Here is a 17,829-nt window from a genome sequence, read left to right as displayed (position 1 = left end):
TGTACAGGAGGCCCCATGCTAGAGCAGAGACATATCATCCTTCACATGCATGGCATTCCTGAGTCCAAGGTAAGGCTCTTTCCACCACACGCATAATTCCAATCCTTTCTCTCCCCCGTCTTAAATGAAACACAGTGGTGACCAATGGGTGGGGTATTGATTATTATTGACTTTTCTCATTGTTTGCAGTGAGATTAATTCACATAATTCTGCTACAAAAAGAAAGAGCTTGACTTACCTTTCTTTTGGTTTATCATCTCTCTTTTTTTCATAATTGGCATGGTCATGCCTTGTTGGGTCATAGTGTATGATATCCCTACATAAAAAAAAGGAGTGATAAATTGGAAGAGATCAATGAGAAAACAAACACAAAAAGTTAATAGCAAATTATAATTCAACATCAGAGCCATTCCAATTTTTGAGCAAGACAAAGATATACAATATCAAAGAAAAATCTCATTAGAAATAATATTTTAAATTATCTACTTTTAAGTTTCCCTGGACCTTTTTGTTAATATTAATAATTATTTTAAACATAATGATACACTATTGGAGTCTGCATAAAATATTTCAGTGGGTAAAGCAAAGGAAAATGAGTAAAGGTAGGGAAAAGAAAGCTGGTCATGCCGAAACAGGTTTGGCTCATTGGATAGACCGTCAGCCTGCGGACTGAAGGGTCCCAGGTTTTATTTTGGTCAAGGGTATGTACCTTGATTGTGGGCACATCCCCAGTGGGGGCTGTGGAGGAGGCAGCTGGTCGATGACTCTCTCTCATCAATGTTTCTAGCTCTCTATCCCTCTCCCATCCTCTGTGAAAAATCAATAAAATATAAAAAAAAAGAAAAAAAAGAAAGAAAGCTGGTCATATGTTGATAATATAGAGGCTGGTGTACAAGGATTTCATTACACTAGTTCCTCTAAATTACATGTTTAAAATTGTCCATAATAAAGAATTGTATTGATAACACTTAATGGAACCAATGCTGCTATGATATCTAAGAGCATAGGCATAGAGATTATTTTAGATTAATTTCTTAAAATTAAACTACTGGGTCAAAGGCAGGTGAGTGTGTGTGTGTGTGTGTGTGTGTGTGTGTGTGTATATTAATATTTACAGAAAGGAAGGAAGAGGGATAGAGAGTAAGAAACATTGATGAGAGAGAAACATCAATCAGCTGCCTCCTGAATGTCCCCCACTGGGGATCAAGCATGCAACCAAGGTATATGCCCTTGACCGGAATTGAACCCAGGACCTTTCAGTCCACAGACCAATACTCTATCCAGTAGCCAAACGAGTTAGGGCAGGCAGGCATATTTTTAAGTCTGATACATACTGTCATAGGCCATCTCAGCAAGTTTAAAATGGCCTAGTTTTAAACTGAGTTCAGGAAGGCATTTATGGCAAAGAAAAAAAAGGTGGAATGGGACAGGACATAAGCCATACTTAAATTTCTTAGCAGCTACTGATCCTTTGCTTGCAGAATTGCTTAAGTTGGTTTGCAAAATACTCTGCACAATATTCAAGGCTTTCAACTTTTCTGCAGCGAGCTCTTCTTTCTCAGTAGTTTTCTTTTCATTTACCTCTTAAAGGGAAAAGGATAATTAGTGATCTCTTGGCAAATATAACCTAAGAAGTCTCAATCATCAAATACTTATCAATCACCTAAACACATTAAGATAGGCAGAAAAAAAGTGAAACCTCTTTTTGCTAATGATCTCCCTATCCCCAAGACCCTCAACACCACATTGTACCCGAAGTTGCATGGCCAACAAACAAATATTCTCACGTTTATTTGTAACTATAAAAATTGAATCTGGATTTAATAGTTTTCATTGGCACATTTAACAGTTTTTAAGATAAAAACTGACAAATGTATAGAAAGATACCAATTACAGTGGGATCCCAGCCAGTCCTCTCACACTTCTGCACTTTGCACCAGTATCTAGGAGGTCTCCACTTTCTGCTCTTTGTTAAAAGATTCCCTCCAGCTAGTCATTAGTTCATTATTCAGCATGGCTTTTCTGTATTTTAGTTGTATTTCCATTTTTCTCCTGAAAGTGTGTCAATGTAGCTTCCACCTACTTTGCCGCCATTTTTTTTCTATTTCAAATTTGTTTTTAAAGAAAATTATCATAAATTATTGTTTTGACATTCAAAAAAAAAAAAAGATACCAATTACAAAACTAAAGTCATTCCAGACTGAGTTATTAACATTTTAAAATGTAATCTAAATTTCATCTAGAAGTGAAAGATGGCCATTCTACTGACGAATATATGTTAGTAGACAGCTGTGTCAGCTTTTGATATAGTTATCAATGTTGCAGAAAAAGAGCCCAAGGTCCATATGCACAGCATCACGGAAGGAGATAGCTGTTACCCTCAGTTTCAGAAAAAGACCAGGGAGGAGAGTTAAACAGCTACTTTGGATGATAGATATAAGCCTTCAAGACCCTTTCAACTTTTTCAGGATATAAACCAAAAAACAGAATCTAAAACAAAACACTGATTTGAAAAAGTTATCAACAGAGATGTCCCAAAACTTTCTAAGGCTTCCACTGAGATATAGATCATGTTAAAATAAATCAAGAAATGCTTTATAAACCAGGACAGACACAGTGCTGGGAGGAGCACGTGGCAGGTAAGGGAAGACAAAATAAACACATATTTTTAAAAGTACAAAGAGTTTTACGCTGCATTAGATTGAACCATATGAACTACTAATTCAACAACTTTTTCTTTTCTTTTTTTAAATTTTATTTTTATTTCAGAGAGGAAGGGACAGGGAGAGAGAGATAGAAACATCAATGCTGAGAGAGAATCATTGATTGGCTGCCTCCTGCATGCCCCCCATTGGGGATCAAGTCCACAACCCAGGCATGTGCCCTCACCACAATCCAATCTGCAACCCTTCAGTCCACAGGCTGACGTTCTATCCACTGAGCCAAGTCAGCTAGGGCTTCAACACGTTTTGATTTGGAAAATGGCAATTTCAATTTTAACCTAATAATGACCACTAGACAGTAGAACACAAAAGGGTGTTTGCAGGCTGGCCGTGCTGCCTAATTGCAAACAGTATTTGCAATTCTCTTGAAACGAGCCTCAAAAGCAGGGAAGAAAAACAAACAAACAAGGACATGTGTCTGCATGCCTTAAGAATTGAAGTGCCATCAACAGAAACAGAAGGGTCTGGAGGAGCTGAGAGAGAAACTGAAGCTGGGACTTTAATTTTAACATGGGCCTAGGAATGCCTGTGAGAACTATCCATCAGGAACCGAGAAAAGAAGGAATAGGACTCCGCTGAGCAGTCAGAATCAAAGATTACCCAAATTTGGAAATTACCCGAATAAGAGAAGGCTAAAGCAACAAGAACTTACAGAAACCTGGAAGAGCCTACACGTGGCAGTGAAGGGAGAATTAGACACCGAGGGAAGAACACCTGAGTTGTGGTATAACGGAGAGCAAAGCAAAGAGAACACTTCACCAGTGACAAAAGCTGTAGGGCAGCTGAAGAGGCTGAAGCTAGAGAAAATGACACTGCATTAGGGGAACTGGTCATCACAGCGTATGAGGGCGCACTTCACAGAAGAGCTGTAAGGACAGACCAAAGGGGCGGAGGTTAAGGACGTGACCTCTCTGCAGCTTCTAAATGGAGGCTACCCCCAAGGTCCTGTCCATTCCTGTGTTCAACATGGGCCTTTGACTGAGAAGCTCTGAAGCATAACTTGTGTGGACTCTGGAGAATTTAATCTTTGAACTCTGGTTCTTGGTAATGTACATCACATAATAAGCAGCTCAGAGAACTAAAGTGTTACTCAAATCACACTGTTTTTTCAGTAGTCAACTGGTTCTACATCAGATGTAGTTTATTTTTTTCAAGTTTAGAACTAAAATCTTAGGAGTGGCAGCTCGAAAATTGGCAGGGTTGAAGGAATGGCTTCTTGGGCCTATGAGAGCTTTTTCTGTAGGAAGAGGAATGGAGCTACGAGAAAGGGAAGACGACGAAGTCTGTAGGAAAGGGGGAGGCGGGGTGTAGGAATGAGGGATTAAGATGCAGTTTAGGTTAACTCAAGAAGGAAAGAAAAAGGGACGGTGTGAAGTCAGAAGTTCTGTGACTACAGAGGGAGCAGGGAGTTCCCTCGAGGACAGGAGCAGGTCTAGAGAAAGCTTAGAAGCACTGCTATGGAAGACGCTAAAGAAGTAAGAGAGCAGACTTCTGATAGCATCATTACGGTCAGACATACCCAAATAAAGACACATGCAAGTAGCATGGCATTCAATAACACATTCCTTTTTAAAATACCCGCACCCAGCATACACAGCAGGGAAGACGAACTCTCTTTTAGAGTCAAGTGTGACTTAACTGTCTTTCATGGCCTACCCTGGACCTCCAATTCTACTGCCAGACAGGGACCTCACCTCTTCTCTTGTGCCAGAGACGGCACAGAGAAAGACGGTGCCTCTGGTGGATGCCATCTATTCCTCTCTCTTCTGTCAGCTTCAAGTAATTTAAACTTTCTAAATAAACTGATATGTGCACACGAACTCAAGAACCACTGAACAAGCTGTGCACTGGACAGCAAGCTTCCTGAGGCAGTGTCTTGGATGCAGAGCTTCTCCATTGTTAAGCGAAAGCTAGGCTGGAGGCTTCTCAGGGTCCCAACTCTGACACCAGCATGGTTTGGACAATGAGGCATTTACCTTCCCGTTCTTCTTCACTGTCACTTTCTAGAAACCGGGAGTCCATGCGGAATCTGTCATCAGTGCCAAAGCGAGACTGCAAATTCATGAGCTACCAAGACAAAACACACACACAACTATGGCCACAGTCACAAGATCGCTTTGCAGGTCCCACGGAATACTTTGCAGGTCCCCTCCCCCATCCTGAATGACACTGTGTTTCACAGCCTCACCTACCCATGAACCAGTGGAAGTGGCTGTGTGGAATTTACTCCCAAAACAAAGCTAAAAACTGGAGTGTGGGTCAAGGTCTTCCTGCATTTGCCTAGATTTAAGGATTATGTCAAAAAATAAGGACATGTTGCAAGTTTTAGCTTTTTCATTATTTACTAACCTTCTGCCCAGCTCTGCCCTCGAACTGAGGCTTAATTCTGAACCTATTCCTGTCCTCTTCAGGGTCCGACTCCTCCTCACTGCTGCCAAACAGTATCCCGGATGCTCGGCTCAGGAACTCCTGTGACACGGATAACAGCAGAAACATGCATTAAAAGCCAAGGTAATCAGAGCTTCCTTCACATTTAACAACCAACAACCCAATGGCTCTCCCACGAAAAGGTGGTGATGGTTAGAATGGGAACCTCCTGACTCAGGCCAAGCAGAGGCTCCCCATGCAGCCCAAAGGGGGGTGAGGCCAGGGAAGGGGGTGGACGGCAGTTGTTATAAATGTGAGGATAATTTCTATGGGGTTTCACTAATACTGATGCCACTGTGCAGGTGACGTGGAGGTGAGGTTCACGGGAGAACACCACCAGTCCCTGCAGTCCAGTGGTTCTCAACCTTCCTGATGCCGCGACCCACAGGTTGAGAACCGCTGCTGTAGAGCCTAAGATCATCGGAAAACACAGATATTTATGTTACGGTTCATAACAGTAGCAAAATTACAGTAATGAAGTAGCAACAAAAATAATGTTATGGTTGGGGGTCATCACAACATGAGGAGCTGTATTAAAGGGTCGCGGCATTAGGAAGGTTGAGAACCACTGCTGTAGTCTGTGGGGTGACCAGGGAGCCCTGGCTTTCCCTGTGGCTCCCAGAGGACTTTATGTTGAGCCTGGCATTTGTTTGCAGGTCTTGGTGTGCAAATGGACCTGCAGAAATAGAGTGGTGCCCACAACGACAGCCTGAACTCTTACTTTTATTGGTTTCTCTCCCAGTTGGCTCTGCTCCAGAATGGACGTCTCTTCGGTTTCAATCTCACTGTCAGAACCAAAGATGATGTGTGTTGGCTTGTCCTCTGGCGGACCATCCTAGAGTGGTCATCAAAGGCATTATAAGATAAGCCCTCATCTCCATTCCCGGCCAAGTCTACTCCTCATCCTTTTTTTCTTGTCTAGTGACTGCCATCACCCAATTATTTTCCCAAGATGGACACTTATGACTTGTCTTTGCATATCCAGCTGATCAAATCCCATCAATTGGACCTGCTTGGTATCTTTTAAATCTATTCCCATTGTTACTGCCTTGGTTCAGGCTCACAACCTTCCAAAAGGCTGTCCCTGGTTCCAGATTTGCCATTTGAATTCTTGATCATCATGGCCTGAATAACTTTCCCCAAACTGAGTTTTGCAAACTATTTCTGTAAAGGGGCACAAAGGATCTGTGGTCTGTCCTGTATTCTTTTTAAAAAAATGCTTGAAAAAGGTAAAAACCTTCCTTAGCTTGGAGGCTGTACTAAGACAGGCTGCGGGCTGCATAGCCTGTGAGCTGTGGTTTGCCAATTCCTGTTCCAATATATACACAATGAATCTTCACCCTTTTGTTTGAAGTTACTCAATCTTTTCAAGCCTTAAGAATAAAGTCAAGCCTTAATTGGTTTGGCTCCGTGGATAGAGCGTCAGCCTGCAGACTCAAGGGTCCCAGGTTCTATTCTGGTCAAGGGCATGTACCTTGGTTGCGGGCATATCCCCAGTAGGAGGTGTGCAGGAGGCAGCAGATTGATGTTTCTTTCTCATTGATATCTCTCTCTCTCTCTCCCCCCCCCCCCCCCCTCTCTCTCTCTCTCTCTCTCTCTCTCTCTCTCTCCCCCCCTTTCTCTCTGTAAAAAAATCAATATATAAATAAATAAAAATAAAGTCCAGCCTGACTGGCTTGTCTTAGTGGTTGAGCATCCACCTATGAACCAGGAGGTCACTGTATGATTCCTGGTCAGGGAACAGGCCTGGATTGCAGGATTGATCCCCAGTGTGGGTGTGTAGGAGGCACCTGATCCATGATTCTCTCTCATGATTGATGTTTCTACCTCTCTCTCCCTTCCTCTCTGAAATAATAAATAAAAGTCCAAGCCCTGTAGATTCTTCACTGTCCCTATTTACATCTCTAGTCTTACGACACTTCATACTTTAAACATTTCAGTCACAAACATTCCCCCCTCCTCCCCCCCCCCCTTTTTAATATTTTTTATTGATTTTTTACAGAGAGGATGAGAGAGGGTTAGGGAGTTAGAAACATCGATGAGAGAGAATCATCGATCAGTGGCCTCTTGCACACCCCTTACTGGGGATGTGCCTGCAACCAAGGTACATGCCCTTGACCTGAATCGAACCTGGGACCTTTCAATCCGCAGGCCGACGCTCTATCCACTAAGCCAAACCGGTTTTGGCTCACACACATTCCCTTTTTTTTATAAATTGCTCCCTCTTCATGAAATGTCTTTCCTCTCCCTTTTCACCTTTTTCTCTGTCCAATCAATGTATACTGGTCTCACTAGCCTCAGTTTAGGCTGAGGAAACCCCCTATTCTCATTCACCTGATCAATTTGGTGCCTCCCTGTGCTGCCAGGGCACATGGGCACACTCTCTCATGTGGAGCTCAAATGTCACCTTCTGCATACACACTAAGAGCCAATACCTGAGGCAGAACCAATACCTGAGGCAGAAACCATGTTTCTTGACCTCATTCTATAAATCTAGTACTTACAGTGAAGGCCTAGAACTTCAGAGGTACTTAGCACATGTTGTAAGAATGAATATAAGTTCATTACAGTAAATCTTGGAAAGATATAAATCACTTGGGAGGTGACTGATATGTAAATTCAAATATATTAGGATATCTTACTTAACCATACCAGTTCTAATTTCATAGGAAACTATGGAAAAAAAAGATAAAAACAAATTAAAAGGGGTTTTCATAAATAGATTAACCTCATTTCTGTTGGAATATACTAAATACACATTGTAATAAAAGTTTCCAACTCAAGGGCAAAAAAAAAAAAAAAAAAAAGAAAGAAAAGAAACTGGTGAATGCCAAGATACTGACCTCTAAAGGGGCATGCCTACCTTCATGGAAAGGAAAAGGATGCAATTTTAGAGTTCTTGTTAATCCAGACTCACCAAATTGGCCAGGGCATTATGAACCAGCTTCTTTTGTACTTCTTTTGCTTTCTGCCTCGCCTCTAAGGCTGACAAACGCTTCTGATTATCTTCAGCATGCTTATCCTTAGCAGAAACATCGGGTGGACTATTAAGAGAAAGTGGGAAGTCAGGCTTGCTTCCTTGAGTGTTCATCCTGGAGACCTCTGGGGAGTTCTCAGGAACCACGTGGCTGGTTAGATCAGAACCCTTTTCAGAGTCCTCTCCCGTCTTTGTCGTCTCGTGGCCACGGTCTTCATCCAAGCCTCTCCCAGAGGTTTCTGCACCAAGCCTTACTGCATTATCTTTTAATGGCAACAGACTTGAAATGGGATTTCTACTTCCCTCTTCTGAACCGCGAGGGGACCGCACTTTGTGATTCTGGGTCTTACAAGTAAACTGTGTGTTCTGAGGTTGGATACAGTTTGGGCCATCTGCTTTCTTTGGACCTTGGAAAGGAGTCGGTTTGCTTGACGAGCCATTCCGGTTCGGGCAGCCCTTTTCCATGGACATGCTAGTGGGCTCCTCAAGTTTCAAGGAGTGCTCATTTTTATGAACATTGCTAGAGGCAATGTTCTCTTCCAAGGATTTTCTCACTGGCTGCTTTCCATAGAGACAGCCCACTCCCCTGAATGCCTGGAATTTTAGCTTTAAGTTGTTTTCCCTTGGTTTCTGCTTCCCAGGGGTATTCTCTTCTTCTAAAAGGGAAGCCACAATCTCTTCGGGATAAATACATTGTCGACTTCTGTGGCGGCCAACTGAAGTCCCATGTCTCTTGGAGGCTCTGTCACACTGGGAGGTGGTTTCCCAGCCATGGCTCTCGGGATCTTTTGGAGCCTTCAGATCACTGCCAGCCAAATGTCCCAAATCAGCTAACGAGAGGGTCACATGGAGACAGTTGTCCATCATGGCGTTATACTCATCTACCTCAGACTCGGCTGATTCCGACTGAGAAGCAGCATCTTCACTGCTACTGGAGTTAGACAGAGACTTACCTCCATGACTTATGGCTAGCTCCACATTGGTTTTGCTTTTTTGTACTTTGGTACAATGATCAGAAAGCTCACACTTTTTTCTATTTTTCGGAGAACTTTTCTTGTATACAGACTTTTCCGTTTGTGAAAATTCTGTACTCTTTTTTATCTTACCAACATTTTTGTTCACTGCAGTGTCATCTGCATCTCCTGAATCATGGTCGCTATCATCTCCCACATTATCTTCACCATCAAAAGAGACGTTATTTTTGTTGCCTAAACCTGTTAAAGAACTAAGTTTGTGAACATCTGATTTGAAATCATTCCTTACAATTTCAAAGGAATCATATTCATTTATTGAGGACCAGGTAGTTCTTTCTAAGTTTTCCTCTCTTGCGATCATTAATTCATCTTCAGAATCAATATCATCTTTAGACATGCTATTTTTGTTCCCAGTGTTTTCCAAGCCAGAAGTCTGAAAAAACACACTTTTAAGTTTCTGACGCTCAGAATCAGGTACGTGGGGTGATTTAAGAGTAACACGATCACTAGGCATTTCTTGTGTGATCTGTTGCTGTGGGAAGTGTGGAGTCTCCATTTTTACCCTGCTGGGTCTTGGTTGCATAGTCAAAGACAAAGAGGAACTCTGATTCTTTTGCATTTTTATTATCTTCTTGGGAGGGCTGAAAATGTCAGCAAATTTCCCTTGCCGTTTCTTACTCATAGGATCATTCCCTCCTTCCAATTCCCAAGTGAGATTGGATATAGGAATGGCATTTGTAAAATCCTCCCCTATTTTTTTTAAGTTGTGGCAGTATTTTGATGGATCATACTTTATGTTTCCATAAGTCAAGGAACAAAACAAAGGCCTAGGTTTTAGGAAAACCTGTCAATCTGGTGAAGCAAAAGAAATAATGTTTAATCTTTTTTAAAAAACTTTTTATTGTTGAGGATATTACAGATTTCCCCTTTTTCTCCCCCACCCTTTGATCCCCTTCACCCAGCTCCTGCCCCATCCCTGGCATTCACCACACAAAACTGTTTAATCTTACCCTCAGTTTCCTATCCAGCAAAATGAGGATTTCACTAGGCGACCTCAGGTTCCCTGAAATTGAGAGTTCTACCCAGAATTATGAAAAGCACCATCAATATTAATCAGCAGAATATATACTTGTATGTAGACACAACAGCAAAGTTATTCAAATTATATTCTAGATACAGAGTCCCAAAGACTGTTTTCTGTAAATCTGAGAAGCCTATCTACGGAGCTGATGCTATAAAGCAGAGAACAGAGGAGCACCCCGAGGGGCACAGCTAGACACCCCGTGTCCTCGGGTCTCAGTCCCTTTGGCTCTCCCGCCTCCTCAGGCCTGGCTCTGATTCTAGCTACCTGAACTCTGACTCTCTCAACTCAATAATCCACACATCTCTTTCTCTCCAGGACATTTTTTAGGTCTTTATCAGAAAGATAATAACTCTTTACCTGGATGTGTTTTGTGGCTAACATTATCAAGAAGGATCTAGTTAATGTCAACATGCTGTGATGACACTTGGCATTTTCCAATTTCCTAAGACATATGAACAGGCAATAATAAGTTGCTTTAAGTTATTACTCCTGAAGTTTTGTGTTCATTTAGTAACTAAGTAGGTGAGGCCTTCCATAAAGTGTCCATGGTTTTGCAGCTTCAGTTCCCTTCAAGATCTTACTCTTTGCTGTTAGTGCTACCATTGGTAGAAAGAAAGAAGGGAAAGAGGAAGGAAGGTCCCACCATTTCTCTGAGTTTAGGGCCCCTGGCAGGGAAGGCTCCAGTGGCCTCAGTAGCACAGTATCCTCAAACAATGAGGACATGCCTTGCTGCTCTCTAACCCAAGGGTGGCAGCGGTTTCTTAGTATCTCTGGGCAACCTGTTAGTTCCCAGCTCCTCCAGCACGTTTTAAGGCACTGGATGAATTACATCCCCTCTGAATGAAAGGTGTGGAACTGCTTCTGCTTCTCTGATTCACATTGTAACAGTTAGCGATACACAAGTGCACCTCTGCCCAGCAGTTCTTAACACTAGAAATTCAAAGTCTTAACAATCTGACCTCATTTCCTCAAAGGAACAGGCCCACACTACTTCTCCACCCACCATTCTCATACTTATCTCTGTGTTTCCATAAACTATTTTCCTCTTTCCTGGACTCTCCTTCCCATCACATTCCCAAGAATGTGAAAGCGCCTGCACATCCTCTAAGGTAGGGGTGTCGAACTCAATCAGAGAAGGGGCCAAAATCTAAAATCCAGCCTAAATCGCGGGCCGAATGGTTTACTGAACAGTCATAAACTGACAATGTCATAAACTGACAGCGGAGTGCAGTGATGACAGCGCGGTGCGGGCCACATTGCAAGGCCTGGCGGGCTGGATTTGGCCCGCGGGCCTTGTGTTTGACACATGTGCTCTAAGGCCTTCTTTCACAACAGCCCCATGTCCACTGCCCCATGTTAGATCTTTCAGCAATGGCTCTGAATCCATGTCATGTGAGAAAGGCATATAAATTACTAAGTGAAAAGGTTTCTTTGATAATCATCAGTTGTATATCTTACTCATATAAAACCTCATTATATTCTCTAATTATTATCTTAATTATTCCATTCATGCAGGTAGTAAGGTCTTACCTTGCCTAGAAGTTGGGAACATAGAACTGTTAAACATCTAAAGATTTTTTGATAGAGGTAGTGAAATTCTAAAGATAGGAAGTAAACTTTGGTAATTAGCTAAAACTGTGCTAAATAATTATTCTAGAAACCCAATTGCAAAGGATATTTTACGTTTATGTTGATTCTTTAGATGAAGAACAGGTAAGACTCTTCCAAATTTACTTACAACCCAATTCTGAAAAAATAAAAAAACACGTATTTATTATATATGTCATAAATAAAAAAGATTAACCACATTTCACAAATATAACTTTGAATTTTATTGTTTAAAGTATTACAAATAGTACATATATCTCCTTTCCGCCCCCCATTGACCTTCCTCCAGTCTCCCCTAACCCCTGTTGCATGCCCTCATCCCACCCTCCCTCCCCCGTCCTGTGTCTTGTGTCCATTGGTGTGCTTATATGCATGCACATAACGTCCTTCGGTTGACAAATATAACTTTTTTAAAATCCTCACATGAAGATAGGTTTACTGATTTTAGAGAGAGGGGAGGGATAAAGGAAAAGAATGAGAAAGGGGGGGAAGGGAAACATGGATCGGTTTTCTCCAGCTTGTGCCCTGACTAGGAATCAGACCTGCAACCTTTTGGTGTATGGGATGACACTCCACCCACCTGAGCCACACGCTAGGGCCACAAATACAACTTCAAACAGAATTAACGTCATGGTCTTCCATGGTTACTGCTGGGTTTAGTGTTCTGATAATGAAATGAGCTCACACACACACACACACACACACACACACACACACGTGTATGTGAAGTGAGAAAACCAAAAGGACAATTGGGGCATGCAGGAAGCTACACAAAAGATACCAGTTGTTAGTGACACCAGCAGCATGGCAACAGGAGAGGACTTCTCCTTGAAGTTACAAGACTTTGGACAGCCATAATTCAAAGCAGGGTTCCCTGTGTAACACACAAACAGCTCCCAGGGATCCATGCACTGAGACATCTAAAGGGGGCATGTCAGAGCGAGTAGGGAAGAGGGAAGACGGGTGAAGGATAGCCAATGGACATGACAGCCGTGAAGGGTTGGGGTAAATATAGAGGCATGGGAGAGGGTCGGAAAACAACTTCGAGATCATTATTCGGCTGAAGGTCCAGAGGAAATGCCTGCCTCTGCTTTCAGTCTGTGGTCCCTGGTTCGGGCTGCCTGGAGCCCGATCCAGAAAGGGCGTGGAGGAACGTGGCCGGGGAATGGAGACAGAGGGGGGAGGCTGCCAGAGACTCCCCACTCCTCCATTGGCGCCTCCGCTGCCTCCTCCAGTCCCTGGGCAACAGCTCCTGTGGGAGCGCCCTCCGGAGGATGCGCTTCCTCACAAAATGAGCGAGGACTGGAAGAAGCAGGGGAACAGCGCGGTGGGTCTGGGCTGATGGGGGTCTGATGCCAACATTTGAGGAACTTACTGTTGCTCATAAGCCTCTTCTTCCCGCTACCCAAGCAGAAAAAGAACGGTGCCTTTATCTCTACTCCAGTAGACTCTGTATGAGGCCAAGCAGGCTGGGGAAGAGACATCAGGATTCTGTTTATATCCTGTATTGGAGCAGCCTGATCCTTAGAATCCAGGTCAGATGCTCCGTGGTTATCAGTCTATACCTTTAAAATGCTGAAGACTTCCAGTTCTATGTATGGACTGACATCCCCCTGCTCCTGCTTTATCTTTGCGAGGCTACCCCATTGTGCTGGGGTCACTAGATACAGTATCTGAGGAAGCTATGGCTCACAGTGATTGGAATACTGTCTTGAAGGCTTGTCTCCCACCTGGGGATTACTCATTATGGAAATCTAACTGGGCAGAGCTTAGTGCAGAGCAGGCTAACAGAAACCAAGCTCATGTACCCATTACAATTACTATGCTCATGGGCACCGGACCTCATGGGGCTTTGCAGGTTCAGTTAGTGTGCCCCGTGTAAGCTTATCAGCAAATAAATGTATGTGCCACCAAAGCCTGGAGGCAGCTGCCAACAAAAGGGAAAAAGTCTTTAGACATAAGCAAAATTAAATTACCATCAACATCAAACCACTGGGTCAATTGGCCAGCTCCTGGAGTTGTTGAATGGCTATATTTGGCTCATTCTCCAACTAAGGTTTTAACTTCTTTCCATGATTCGGTTTCCCAGCTAATAGCTCAAGCCCGCCTTCCATCATGCCAGTTAGTGGGCCGAGACCCTCACCTTTACCAGGTATTAGGCAGATACAAATCACAGCTACAATGAGGTACAACTCCACGCTGGTTAGAATGAGTATTATTAATAAAACAACAGCAAGTGTTGGAAAGGTCGTGGATAAAAAGTAACCTACATTTATTGTTGGTAGGAATGGAAACCGGTGGAGCCACTATAAAAAACAGTATCGCAGTTCCTCAAAACATTAGAAATAGAGTTACCTTATGTCCCTACAATCCCTCTTCTGGGTACCTTCCGAAAAAATGGAAAATGTGCTTATAAATATGTATGTACCCCTATGTTCACTGCAGTATTGTTCGTGGTTGCCAAGACATGGAAATGATCTAAGTATCCTTCGGTGAACGACTAGATAAAGATGATGTATATACATACAATGGAATACTGTTCAGCCAAAAGAAAGAATGAACTACTGACATTTGGGACAACATGGATATATCAGGAACTGTATGATTTCATTCATATACAGGGCATAAAAAACAACAAACATAAACTCATATGTTATCAGAGGGGAAGAAGGGTGGGGGAGGGTGAAGAGGGTAAAGGGGGTCAATATATGGTGATAGAGGGAGACTAGACTGGGTGGTGAGCACACAATGCCATATATGGACAGTAGAGACCTGTCTCCAAAGTTTCAGTTTTTGTCTCTATAAAATGGAGAACTGTGCTTGCCCAAGAGTAGTATAAGTACTTTGAAACCATAAAGTACTATGTTCAAAGTACTGTCTTTGTTAACTAGTATGTTAGATAGCAACTGCTTTAGAAATGACACCCAGTCACATGGTCCCAGGATTGGGTTCTTGGGCTAGTCAGGCTATAAGAAAAGACTCACTTTGTGCCCTGGTACTTCTGTCCCTGGCACAGCTTTCATATGGAAATCCATCATTCCCATCTTTTCCAACAAGTTGGTGTTGCTCATTACTGATTTTTCATTATTTGCTTGTGCTTCTTCTCTCTCTCGGGCCAATCTGAATCAAAGAGAAAATATAAATAAGTCAACCATGGGCTTCTGTTTTATTTTTATAATATAATGCTGTTTAACTTTATAGTGATCATTTAATGGGGCTTCTGTTTTATTTTTATAATATAATGCTGTTTAACTTTATAGTGATCATTTAGAGTCCCTCAATTTTCCCTTTCAATTTATGCACTTTTGCGTTTTGTCCCTTCTCAATCCCATCTTCCTCAGAGGAAGAGGTGTCTTTCAGAGCCCAGTCAGCCAAGTTGGGATTATTCCTATCTTCATCATGAAGAGAATACTGACTCAAACTCCTCACCTTACGTAGGCCTGAACTACTGAGATAACCAATCACTGCTGGACTCTGCCCCTGGCCTGTTTTCTAACATTCCACCTTCAGGAGCAACTGTCAGATTTATGCTCCTGAGGCACATCTGCAGGCACTTCAGGCCAGCGGACTCTGAGTGCTTGCCTTGCTCAGGACTGGGACATCAGTTCCTGTACCCCGTAGACACAAAGTGCTACTGAATGAAAGTCTCACCACTACCCTGTTCCTAGCTGAAGAACAAAATCAAATTCTTACCTGTCCCTTTAGACCACTCCCTCAAAACAAGCCTCCTACCTGCCACTTGCCTTAAGACCAATTTTTCCTTGATGAACAAGGTTATCAATAACATTGGTTGCTCCATCTGTATATTCCTAAAATGTTTTTTTTTTTTTTTTACTTTTTCTTTTTATTAAGGTATTATGTGTACATTACCCCTCCCCCACCCCACTGCCATTCATGCCCTCACCCCCCAATGTTTTACATCCGTTGGTTATTCTTACATGAATGCATACAAGTCCTTCGGTTGTTCTCATATCTCCCCCACCTCTCCCTAACTTTCCTGCTATAATTTGACAGTCTGTTTGATGCTTTACTGCCTCTGTATCTCTTTTTGTTCATCAGTTTATAATGTTCTTTATCATCCACAAATGAGTGATATTTTTCTTTCATTGACTGGTTTATTTCACTTAGCATAATGTTCTCCAATTCCATCCAGGCTGCTGCAAATGGTGAGAATTCCTTCTTTTTTTATGACAGCGTAGTATTCCATTGTGTAGATGTACTACAGTTTTCTGACCCAAACATCTGCTGACGGGCACCTAGGCTGTTTTCAAATCCTACCCTGTTTCCCCAAAAATAAGACAGTGTCTTTATATTAATTTTTTACTCCCAAAGATGCGCTAGGTCTTATTTTCAGGGGATGTCTTATTTTTCCATGAAGAATACAGTACACATTAGTACGGTAGTTGTCAACACAAACCAGACAAACTGTGAATCCTACAGTATCAAGAACTTACTCATTTATTCAATGACAATCATGTCATCAACTTCTGGAACATCATCATAACAATCCAATTCCTGAATTTCCTGGTGAATTTCTTGTGACTCCATTTCTTTCAGAATCAGTGGAACAAATCTCTCATGTTTAACAATAGCACTGTCTTTAAATGAGTACTTCTTGTCAAGGTAGCCTGCTCGCAGTACATTTGCAATGCAACTGTCAGTGATTTTCTCCCATGAATTCTTCACCCAAGTCACAACTTCTTGCAGTTTAGGTTTCACAAAGTTTCCACGCTGATTTCTCTCCATTCTATTTTCAATGTAGTCATTAATTTCCATGCGCAAATTGTCTTTGAATGGCTTGTTTATTGCAATATCAAGAGTGTGGAGATAGGCCGTCATTCCTGCAGGAATCATTATCTGATCTATTTTTCTTTCGTGAAGAAATGTCTTCATGTCTTTAGCGCGGTGAGTGCTGGCTGCATCCCAGACTAGCAGACCTCTTTGGCTCCCTCGCATAACAAGCGGCAACATTAAATCGACCCACTTCCTTATAACTGCTTGTGTGGCCCAGGCTTTTTCAGTTTCAAGAATAAAATCGCCCAAAACACGTTCAATCTTTTCCTTCTTGCCCTTAGAAATGATTAAAGGTGGGATTTTAGTGCCATCCAGACGAATTGCCAAAATACAGGAAACACGTGCACTTTCGTAAGCAGTGGAGGGAATGTACACTAAGGAGGCACCCTGCTGTTCAATTGTTGTTTGAGATGATTGGCCCATAAACACTGCAGTTTCATCCACAGCAATCACGTTGGAAAGATTGAATTTAGAGAAGTCAGCATCATCAATAAAGGACTTGAATGCAAGTGCTCGCTTAATAACTTGAGTATCTTCCAACCTAAACAATGTTGTACCGGTAGATCTTCTTAAAGACAGTTCACTTAGCTGAAGGAAATTATCCAGCCAGTGTTGTGATGCTTTGAAGTCTTCGGGGGCTATGTCAAACTGTGGTGCCATTGCAAGGGCAAATTCTTGAATCTGAGCCCTATTCACAACCAAAGCCTTTGCTCTCCTGTCAACAACCCATTCACAGATCAGGTCTTCCAGCTCGGGAAATAATGGTTGCCGACCTGATCCACACTTGCGCTTTTTAGCATTTTTCTTTCTAGGTCTTTGAAAGAACTTGTTCACTTGTTCTTTCTGGGTCTGTGAAATATGCTATTGGTATTTTGATGGAGAGTGCTATTTTATCTATTGAAAGTTTCTGTTTTATCTGTTTTATCTATTGAAAGTTTCCAAACTTACACATAAAATACCTTCGGAATCATAAAATACTCAAATAGCTTTTACAATGCCTTGTACTTAATCACTTACCAAACTAATCTTACGCCTCTCACACAGGAATTTCCCACTACCTTTATCTTTGTATGATACTAGCATTAACAATCAAAAATAACATAAGCAACTTAGTAGTATACAATTTTTAAATGTATGTAACTTCAGCAACTCTTCTGGCTGACACATACTCCAGAGGAAGCCTTGCATTATGCAGGAGCCATCTATGCAGCGTCTACATGTCCATTAGTGAGGTACAGCCAA

The 17,829-nt window shown here is 42.2% G+C and overlaps 1 protein-coding gene across 3 annotated transcripts in view; it reads right to left on the bottom strand.

The window, feature by feature from the left end:
• Positions 1-17,829, bottom strand: part of NOL8 (nucleolar protein 8) — a 36,890-nt gene that overhangs the window by 13,989 nt on the left and 5,072 nt on the right. For all 3 annotated transcript variants that reach the window (XM_084899006.1, XM_084899007.1, XM_084899008.1), the window contains exons 5-12: positions 14,778-14,913; positions 11,864-11,932; positions 8,068-9,897; positions 5,872-5,985; positions 5,073-5,192; positions 4,700-4,790; positions 1,445-1,583; positions 239-316 (exon numbers count right to left, since the gene is read on the bottom strand). In XM_084899006.1, coding sequence (XP_084755132.1) covers positions 239-316; positions 1,445-1,583; positions 4,700-4,790; positions 5,073-5,192; positions 5,872-5,985; positions 8,068-9,897; positions 11,864-11,932; positions 14,778-14,913 — 2,577 coding nt within the window. The remainder of the gene's footprint in view (positions 1-238; positions 317-1,444; positions 1,584-4,699; positions 4,791-5,072; positions 5,193-5,871; positions 5,986-8,067; positions 9,898-11,863; positions 11,933-14,777; positions 14,914-17,829) is intronic.

The sequence above is a fragment of the Pipistrellus hanaki genome, assembly GCF_964339955.1.
Source record: "Pipistrellus hanaki genome assembly, chromosome: 11".
In the NCBI taxonomy this organism is placed as follows: Eukaryota; Metazoa; Chordata; class Mammalia; order Chiroptera; family Vespertilionidae; genus Pipistrellus; species Pipistrellus hanaki.
The sequence above is the reverse complement of the archived record's forward strand: the minus strand, read 5'-3'. Positions and strand labels throughout refer to the sequence as shown.